This window comes from Diadema antillarum, unplaced genomic scaffold (genome assembly GCF_040938485.1).
Source record: "Diadema antillarum isolate AM-2024a unplaced genomic scaffold, OU_Dant_1.0 seq00000474_RagTag, whole genome shotgun sequence".
In the NCBI taxonomy this organism is placed as follows: Eukaryota; Metazoa; Echinodermata; class Echinoidea; order Diadematoida; family Diadematidae; genus Diadema; species Diadema antillarum.
Genome location: NW_027271441.1, coordinates 249,194 through 260,333, shown reverse-complemented (window position 1 = coordinate 260,333; position 11,140 = coordinate 249,194). Strand labels below are relative to the sequence as shown.

The following is an 11,140-nucleotide window of genomic DNA, read 5'->3' as shown; positions in this document are numbered from 1 at the left end:
ATGACACTGAAAGAAAAGTAAGAATCTCATGAAGTTTCATGTAATCATTATTTAATATGGAACATCTCCAAGTCTGCAAGATTTTTTTTTTAATACTATAAATAACACTAGTTTTCTTGAAGAACCAAAGATCGATATTACAATACATGATTCACATGGATGGAGTGGGGCCCTTGCACACGAGGAACCAAATAATTGTTACCCTTGCATAGAATCACATTCCCTATCACATTGAAAATATTTTGTGCGCCAAGTCTTTCATGATTTTCCATGAGGCATCAATTTGTTCAATCTCGCTTTTGCTCAAATATATGAATATCATGCTCTCTCCATCCTTCTTTATTTATTATACATGCATTGTTATATCTTTCTCAAGCTGTGTGTGACTTATCTTTTCTAATCGAGCCACATAAAAGCCGATCCGATGGCAATGAAAATGATTTTCTCCGCCAGACATAACGCATTGCGTTGCTTGGTACATGGTATCACTATCACAGTGTTTATCAGACATTGGAATCAAGTCAGACAGAGAGTGTTGTCCGATTAAGAGTGGCAATAAATTACTTAAGTCTTAACGTTAGATCGTCGGTATATATGATGTTGCTGATCAGATAAATTTACTTACACTTGATTCTGAAAAGTGCAGTGCAGTGCGCTGATCTTCTACTATCTATGAAGGGGATGCACTTCTAACGTTTACAGAAGAAAAAGAAGACGAATCAACTTCCTGTAGAACACACACGACCGTGACAGGCATGCCGTTGCGCGTACCAGAACTTCTCTAACGTTATGTCGTTAGCTCTCTGTATGTGTTGAAGTCGATCGCGATGTTTTCCCGTGTATGGTATCCGCTTGTGTTGTGTTACGCAAAATGTAACATATGGGACTGTAAAATTCAACTGCGCATGAAGATACTGCTTACTACTACACTCGAAACTCGTTTAACCTACGCGTAGAAAACACATTCCCGACGGAAATCATTTAAGAAATGCGTATAATGCACAAATATTAGTGAAAAATTAGATTGTAGACATCAACAGAAGGGGGAAAAAAAAAAGTTTGCTCCGCCCGATAAGGGACTTGAACCCTTGGCCCTCAGATTAAAAGTCTGATGCTCTACCGACTGAGCTAACCGGGCTGCGGCTACGCGGCGAAGGGCTTTTGTAGTATATGAAGGCAAAACAAAATCCTATAATATCCAGCCGTTATTGAGGATATCATTAGTATGTTGTGTCTTTTGTTCGCGCAATCATATCTAAATTACTAAAATATACCAGTATCATAAAGTAATAATATTTGTGCAGAATTGTAGTGCAGTACACGGTTAACATGTAGCTATAAATTCTAGCCTTTTGCTTGCAAGATTTGGGGGATATGAAAGGAGCAAATTAACAGTGAGCAAAGGGGTAAAAATAGGCCTTTTTCTTGAAGTCGCGTTTACTTTATAGGCAGCAGCTTTTGGGTTATATTGGATTATCATTGGAAGGGATGACTTTGTCTTTAAACTAGTCTACTATGTGATTAATGCAAAGATTTTACCCTTGCTTTACGATGTTTATGAATAATTATCATAATTAATACTAACGCTAAATTTAATATTTTATTTGATAAACACGTCTAGGCTGCCCACACAGACGCAGAGACACGCGCAATGTATGCATCATTCTCTTCCGCCCTCGCCCTCCCGCTCCCCTTCTCGATTCATAGTAGGCCTGAATGATATTATCAGATTATATTTCTTTAGTTATATATGATTTTTATTGATTTTTAATATTCATTGAAGCTCTGGATTCTCTTTCGCATGTTAGTTCTATAAGGGCACTGGTATCTAGTTTTCAAATAGAGTCATATGTTCTCTGGATACTTTAATCTGCACGTCCATCAACAAATCAATGAGATTGTTCAGTGAGAAATTTTTTGAGTACCATATTGCATCGGCCTCGAATCTACTACTAGTAGTAGGCCTACACATCGGTAATTGTCGTCGTATAGGCTGGTTTACACGGTCAGGGGACCATTTCATGAAACTTTTTGTCAGTGATTTACACTGACAACTGTTAAAAGCTACTGAAATCCTTGCGTCTGATTGGCTGATAACAAATTCGTCGGTGAAAACCTCCGACGAACTCGTTGATGAAACGCCCCCTGGACTGTAGGTTCAAAACCACTAAATATGTACAATTTAGTGAAATACTTGTCGCAATAGTTTTACCAAAGAAAAAATAAAGCAACGACCGATTGTCATAAGTTTCGGGTAATAGTTACCGTTAGTACATTGTTAACTATAACTGCCGAGAATTTGAACATCCAGTTATGATTCTTTCGGAAGTTATGCATTCATAAAGATGGTAAACCCGCCAAAAACAGCATGTCGCAAATTAATAGTTTTGCCGATATGTTACTATTATGCAAATGAAAGCATGATCTTTTTTCATTAAAACTTGTTCTAAGGAAAATTAAGCCATTTGCCTACACGTTAGAATAAAAAGAAATATAATTGAAAACTGTTCAGTTGAATTATTTTACAAGTCAAATTTGTCGCAAAGGCCTGTGAAACATACGTTACCATGATTTCAAGTTTTCCTTTAAAACATTCCCTGGGGTTGAAATTGTGAATTATCCGTCCTAAAAACTTAGAAAATGTCTCGTCCAATGCTGTAAACAATAGTTGTGCCACCTGGTTATCTGCTGCAGAGAAAAAGCTTCAAGCACTAATATGTGTCAGACCGTATGGTTAAGAAATGAAACATACGTTACCACCGCTATGGAAAATTAAAAATGAAAATGTTACAAGGAAGATGCCAAACATAGGCATACGGTACCCCAATCTCTCCACTGAGTTTTCAGTTTTGAGCCATTACTAATCGCTTGAAAAAGTCACATCGAAGGTCTGATGTAACTTACGTTACCGAAACATACGTTACCCCCGAAAAAATAATCTTAATTAGATTCACTAACATTGCAACCATTCATCGATAACAAGTGCTATCTAGAGCTATCTTACTCCATAGTTGCATAGAAACAGTCATTGCGACAAAATGGCACATCACGTTGACGACTCACAGGAAATGGACTGCACGAGATCTTTCTCAGTATCTGAGCGAACGGTATATATATTTTCAAAGTCATGTTTAGCGTAATCACATTCAAATATTGGTACTTTTTTACTATAAGCAAGTACTTTGGTGTTTGTTTTGTCGAGGAGAATAATAAGTTTACATCACACTCAGATATTTATACAACATTAAGGTACTTAAACATAGGGTCAATATTGTAACGTAGGTTTCACTTAAGGTAACGTAGGTTTCAATTTTACATATGCATGTACACTGTCGTGCTTTTCACCAAAGCTTTATCCTAAAAAAGACTAATATCCATAAATAAACAGATGAAAAACATATTTCAATTTTACGCTTGCACTAACCATTCTTTTTGGCGATAATCATTGTCAATGAGGCCCTGAATACCCTGGTAACGTAGGTTTCAATCACTCTATCAAAATCAATCCAATATGTATGTTAATGATATATGAATGATGAAAATAATGGTTTTCATTTTAATTATCATATCATTTACTTCAAAGTTATAGTGACTGTAGTCTACCACATTCATTATGTGACACTTCATTCCTTGTAATTAGAGGTAACGTAGGTTACGTAATTATGTAAGAATATCTTATTACTGATTTGCAGTATGGATTTTCTGGAATCTTATCATTACTCCTTCGGTTCCTAGAGGTCAAAATGGGAAAATAAAGAGCCAAGATTCAGGCCGATTACTGAAGAAGGAAAAAGGAAAAGATTGGAGAAGAAGCCTTCCGTACTCTCTTAAAAAAAAATGAGTGAAAATATTCACTCTTCATGGAGTGAATACAAAAAAAGAGTGAATTTAGAGTAAAATTGGAATGAATTTTGAGTGAAAAAAAGTTCATTTACACTCATTTTGGGGTGACCTCAGGGATCACTCGAAGATTTAGGAGTGGTCCCTGAGGTCACTCTAAAAAGAGTGAAAATGAACATTTTTTCACTCTAAATTCACTCTTTTTTTTTATTCACCCCATTACGAGTGAATACTTTCACTCGATTTTTTTTTAGAGAGTAAATCCGAGAAACAACGTGTAAAAAAGTATTACGTTCCTGTGGAAAATCTTAAGAGTTGGGAAAAACAAGAGCGCAGAAAAAAAAATGAAAGAGTTAAAAAGCACAGAGCGTTCGGCAAGAAAATAAAAGAAGACTTAAACCGATCTCAGCAAAGGGTGAATGAAGGTGATAATGTCGACTTGATTGACAAGGATTGACAAGGAAATTGATTCACAAATTTAAAAATTTGCTAATGATGTATACTTATGTATGCTTTACAATGAAAGGTACTGTATAAAAGTGTTGGCTTGTAGATATCAAATTGAAAGGATGAAATATATGTAAAATTCCTTGTTTATGCACCGAAAATCATCCATGAAAATTTCTACCCAATCTAACTATTCCGAGATATTAATGAAAATATGAAGTTTAACCAAGAAAATAGACGAAAGCGTCATACTAACGCTCTTATACCAACTTTTATATAATTTCACTATAATACAACTCGCCACTTTTGCATTATTCTCTCCTATACACTGGCTCTTACCCAGTATGCCTTTTATTGAAAGTTGCCTTTTGCAGAAAAATACTAGATTGTGAGTTTACAGTTGTCTTTTATAATGATGTCCACTGAAAACATTTTATAGGTCACCGAACTTTTATTCTATGTAATGGAAATAGAAGAACTGCAATTTGTTCTTCTGACATTTCTATGCCTTTTCCATTGCCTCTCCCCCCCCCCCCCAAAAAAAGGGGGGGGTATCCAAATTATGAAAGGTGCGCCTTTTTGTGTTTATCATTGTTGTCTTTATAGACTAGTGTGTCATAGGTCAGTTATACTCTCAATCTAAAACCGTGAGAAAGCTGTCTATTTACGTGACCACTCTTAAATTGTTCATAATTCTGTATTTTTGTGACTATTACCCAAACCATGCATTATTGTTGCTTAAAACTTACAGATTTTTTAGCACATTATTGAATAATGTGCCAAGAAATCTGTACGTTTTAAGCAACAATAATGCATGGTTTGTTCATTAATGAAACTCGTGATAATCATGCATTATTAATCATAAAGCAGTGCTGGTGTTTGCATTTTAAACTTCATAGGCTCGATGTGATTTATTTCACATTTTTCACTCTTATGCCTGATATATCTTATTGATGTAAACTTTAATATGCTAAACAGTTAAGTGCTGACCAGTTTGTGTACTCACACTGTGCAATGTTGTTTAGCGATGCATCATTCCTTTTTAATGCACTTTCCAATGCATCTCCACTTTCGAGTGATTAATATTTCAATCTGGAAACATTTGAAACATACGTTACAATTGTTTATAGTACACACTGATACATTTTATGGGTTCTTGACAATGTCTTTTGTGACTCTTATATAAATGCATTCCTTTGGTTTTAAACAGGGCACTTCAACAGGTAATTTTGCAGTGAAACTCATGATATTCAGACAAAATAAACTCTTGAAATCTAAATATTGTATTCCAATTTTTCATTTTTGGCCAAATGTATATACTATCAGGACGATAAAATCAGACGACAATTAAATAAATCTGCTTCCAGAAGTACTGAAGGTCTTGCAACGCTGGTACTTTTGATATTTATTAGAACTCTTAAAATTTATCTTCTTTTTTAGTGTTTAATATATTCATGTAACATACGTGACTCATATGCGTAACAAACGTTACCAAGGTTTAAACAGTCACATTTTCATTTGTCATATGGTGACTGAGATTGTTTGAGAATATGTGCAGGACAAATCCATCTAAAATCATTTGGCAGTTTTCTGCAAGTTCTATGTGTACGAATAAAAAAACCACAGGAAACAATCTAACTTTACATAGTAAACAACCACCATCATATCTATCAATATCTTAATTCACGGTTACAGTAACTCATCAAATGAATGGAAAATATAGCAGGCACATTGAAATAAGAATGGTCATATCTTCGAAACTATCCACCAATAGAAGGATAGTTAAATTGTCCATCCCTAAACAGAATGAATATGGTCAAAGAAAAATAAGCGCAGTAACGTAAGTTACAGTGGTGAAATTTTCATGTTCAACTTCAAATTTCAGAACATAAAAAGTTTGCAATATTTGTTGCTCATTTTTGTTTAAGTTGAAATTCAGTGTATCCTCTAGCAATTTTTCGTTGTCGGAATGTTTTTGAGAAAACTTTATTTTTTCAAAATTTCAAAACCTGAATTGTACATTTTTAATGGTTTTGGCCCTGTAATGTTCAGAACTAGAAGACTCGTTGGGTAGGTAAGGGGATGAGTTCTGATGATTGGCAGCCTTGGTGCTAGCATGCCTTTGAGAAGAAACCAGGATAAAAAAACTCTGCATTAAGCGGAAACAAAAGAAATCATAACAAATATATGGCCATGATTTGACTCAATGCATCTGAATTAACATCAATAGCAGGAATGTCGCCTATATGGGAATAACATGACACACTATTGTGACATCATCGCACTTGCAACTATCAAAATATGACTGAATAGATCGATGTTTAGGACCTAACCGTCGATTCGTGAATTATCTCCAACTCCAAGTAACCACAAAACAATTGTATAGTTAACCTTTTCCAATCATAGCAAACTTGTATCTCGTCCTCGATCATCATCAAGAGATCTGGTTCATATTTGCCCGAGTATTAGTCCCATCAGTATGAAAATTTGTATAATATATGTTGGTAAAATATTATCTTGGATTTTGTTGCTAATCAATAATCCGAGTTTTTGTTCAGTATTCCTGATGTGAGGTTACACACTGATGCACCATGCATTGAAATGTGAACATTTGGTTTGGTTATGGGCTTTAAATGCGACGAACGAGATACGAGGACCGCGGGTGACATCTTCAATTCATTTTCTCTTCCGTTTCTTTCTCCAGTCTTCCCTGCTCCTCTTTTCTTCGTTGTCCAGTAACTCGTCTGCGTATGTGCATTTTTCTTCATTTCTGTTATTTCTGTGTTTTGGTTTTGTTGTTGTTGTTGCTGCTGCTGTTGTTGTTGTTGTTGTTGTTGTTGTTGTTGTTGTTTTGCGTGACCGCGTGTGCGTGAGCGTCTTTTTTGGGTCACATTTTCCTCCCATGTACACGGTCATAATTAGTGTCTCTGCCATAATATTGCTATACATTCCGCAATTGTATGTTACAATATTACCTTCTAAAACAAGTATTGTTGATGGTGTGCTTGTGTTATCAGCATCATTACAAATGATAAAATGTACAATGGTAAAAAGATGAATTCAATATAAATATACTTTATTGGTATATTGGTGTTGTTGTTGTTTTCATTCCAGTGTTCCACGTCCTACAAGCTTGATTTTTTAGTTGAACACTCTTTTCATTATTATGATTGCTTCTTTTTTGCTGTTACCGTGACAAATTGTGCATTGTTCTTTTTTTGTTACAATACCATTTGTGCATATATTTCATATTGTGTTCAATGAATTGTCCCTTTCAGTGGGATGAAAGTAAAATTGGCACAATCTGGTACCACTTTGTATAGTTTATTTTCTAAATGGAAATAAATAAACTGTTGCTGCCGAAATAAAAATAGATGATATAAAATGAAAATAACTCGGCCATCCTGACTCTTAACTCACCCAACTGAAGTTTTGTTCTTGCCAACCGCAAGACCAGTGATAGACTCGCTCACCAGCTGAAATCTATTGTGTGTGCAATGTAATAAACCTGACTAAATTGTACTAAACAACTCTAGATCATAAGCAACAACAGTGATTAAAAGTATAACAGCATATATAACATCAATATCACCTATAGTCTTTCTCCATTTCTTCATCCATCAACTTATAATGATCTGAATTACTTATTAATCCACAACGTTACTATATGCATATGTGAATACATACATAATGCTCACAATGTCAATACACTATTGTATATCTGCATGCGTGATAAACTACTTATTATCATGTTAAAATCACAAAAAGTGCTAGCATAATAGCTTATGTATAATGTTCTTTTAAAATATGTAATTATTTTTCATGTGTTTACCACATACACAAATCTCATGCTCAACACAATTCGCTTTTATGTTTCAATGATCTGCATATTAGTGTATAATAATGTAGATTAAAAAAATAACTCCATGAGTATACATACATTCCACAAAGAGAATAGTCAGTCATATAGATAACACCTCTTCAACACTGTCCAACTACAATGATCAAACATTACCATTAATATAAAGTTATTAATTAATTCAAACCATAACTGTCGTTTAACAATAAACAACATTCTGATACATGTAAAAGAGAAACATAATATCATGCCTTCACTCCTCCGGAGCTGTAATCCGTAATCCGCTGTAATATGTATTGACCGAAAGATCGGTCTGTATCAGCTATTCTGGTCGTCGGGGATGTGTTCCGCTGAGACTTCGTCTGGCTTCACGGAATTCCCTCTTGTCTATACGGAGGAGAGTCGTAAGAGTCAAAAAATTATATTAAAAAAAACCTCCTCCGGACAGACAGATTTTTCTGTCTATAATCCGAATAACACCCTCTAGTGACACCAGACTTTGGTTCTCTCATGTGCACAAAACAGGACCATGCAAATGCTTTATACTATAATTACTTGCCTAATTCAATTCAATTAAATTCAATTCCTTTTTTTCCAACAACACAACACAGAATGAATCAGGAATTATATCGTAGGCATACATTCAACATATTCAATTTTGCAAATGATAAATGATAGTTGGCAAATAAAGATAAACATGCATACCGGCAAAATACAAAGTTATGTTTAGAGGAAAAAAAAAAGATTTGAGAGGTCCCCTAAAAAACATGTTACTATACTGTGAACCACTCAAAGAATTCTTAGGAAAATACTAATTTACAAATAAAAAAGAAAGAAGACAGGACGGAACAATAATTATACAGAAAAAAAAACAGGACATGATTTGACCGAAAGGCATACCATTGAAAGGAATGAGGCACAACAGAATAAATGGAAAGAAGGGAAAGAAAAGAGGAAAAAACGGACAAAAAACGCCTACACGCTATGAACACTGCAAGGAAGCGGAAAAGATTGATGTGCTTCGGACAGTTGGTGGTTGCACGCAGCTGAGCAAGGATTATGCAAATAAGATGTTGAATTCCATTTATACGCAATATTGAATTCAGTGATTGATGATGAACCCTGAGGTTGTTAAGACCAGTTATAGCTAATGAATAATGATTACCTCAGTGTGAATATAACAGAAAGAATTTCAACTTGCGCTTAAAATAGTAGAGGCTACTATGTAATCCCGTGAGATTTTTGTGCCAAAATTGATTTTTTTGGCTAACTTAGTCAGTTTGGGGGTGCTGAATCCAAAAAACTTTGGTTCCATTTTTTCCGACCACGTCTTCAGCCGCCATTTTGAATTTCAAAATGGCCGCCATAGCAAACTGTATTTTTATCCATATTTCATTAAGTGAGCATTGTAGAAGCTTTAAATTTGGTGCAAAATGCATGGTTGAGATGTCAAACACACTGGTATATCTTTTTCTGATATTGTAGATTGTTTTGATACATTATGTAGGCTGCCATCTTGAATTTCAAAATGGCCGCCATAGCAAACAATATTTTGAACCATATCTCATACAGTGAGCATTGTAGAAGCTACAAATTTGGTGCAAAATGCATGGTTGTGATGTCAAACACTCTGATATATCATTTTCTGATATTGTGGATTGTTTTGATACAATTCATATGCTGCCATCTTGAAATTCAAAATGGCCGCCATAGCGTTTTTACCCATACCTCATGTTGCAATTATTGAAGGAGCATCAAATTTTCAGTAATGTACATGCTTGTGGTGTCCAACGTTCCAGTACAGCTGTTTCCTATTGTGGATCATTAGATACGCCACCATCTTGAGATTCAAGATGGTGGCCATATAAAAACATATAAGACTGTGGTAAGCGCCTTAGATAAATTTGCCAAAATTGTCCTAGTTTTCATTTTTCATGAAAACATTCATTTTCATTCGAATTCATTTTCAGGTCACACAGAACGACAGCCAGCTCTTAATTCAAAATGGCCACCATAAATTCAGACTGTAAGGACGAGGTTCCAATGACGTCATCAAGCCATCCTGAGGGGCAAAAATTGCATATGGTGGGGGGGGGGGGTAGGGGAGGGGTCCTATACCACTTCCCATAGGTGTGGGCAAGCGTGTAAGCATTACATCCCACGTCCCATAATAGCCAGGTATATGTGGTTTGCGTACTGTGTGCTACAGCTATGCACTTAATACACACGTGATTTGTTTTTGCCTCTCAGGCAATACACTATTTGGTGTCGTGGAACCTCGTTAAAAGTTACATTCAATCCCAGTTATTAAATATCTGTACAAAAGCAAGCATTGATACGATTAAAGGTGATCTTCAAAAACTTGATGCTGCCTCGAGAGAATGAAGACAAACAAGGAAAAGTCTCGCAATGGCAAGAAATGCCATGGTCACCCTACCAGGCATCCCATTCACAAGCTTGTTTGTTGACCACAAAATGAAACAACTCATCAGGAAGCTCATAATTGCTGGATGTGTTTCTGGAATAACATAGAATGAATAAGGAATGTCAATGAGTAGGTTTTTTCCTGATTGCCCTGTGTGGGTCATCCTCAATTATCAAGACTTCCAAGATGCTTACTGCTTTACCGCCAATGATTCTAAAACTACAAAGGAGCAATAATAGCTCAGTTCTGTGGCACTTTCGATGCATCAAAATTCCTCAATGATTTAGAACACCATCACACAAGGGTAATCTCAAAAATTGTCACTGCATTGAAACTGATGAATATGGTGTTTGGCAATCAGGTTCAAGGAGGATATTCTAGAAAGAGATGAAAAAGGAAGTTTTCATGTTCTGTACGAAGAATTTGTATCTGAAAGAATAAAAAAAAAATCTATCTGGGCTAATATGAGAAAGGCCAGACATTCAGCTCTTGCAATTGAAATACACCATTTAAGATTGGATCAAAAGTTATTAAGCTTAAGAGGACCAATACCTTCTTATAACACTACG

At 35.3% G+C, this 11,140-nt stretch overlaps 1 protein-coding gene and 1 non-coding gene across 2 annotated transcripts in view; both read right to left on the bottom strand.

The window, feature by feature from the left end:
- Positions 1-1,065: 1,065 nt before the first annotated feature.
- On the bottom strand, positions 1,066-1,138 carry Trnak-uuu (transfer RNA lysine (anticodon UUU)). The gene has a single exon. It is a non-coding gene; the product is annotated as a tRNA-Lys (tRNA).
- Positions 1,139-8,464: 7,326 nt separating this feature from the next.
- LOC139733395 (uncharacterized) overlaps positions 8,465-11,140 on the bottom strand; it is a 30,130-nt gene continuing 27,454 nt past the window's right edge. The window contains exon 7 of the mRNA XM_071644225.1: positions 8,465-8,533. Within this exon, the coding sequence (XP_071500326.1) occupies positions 8,465-8,533 (69 nt within the window). The remainder of the gene's footprint in view (positions 8,534-11,140) is intronic.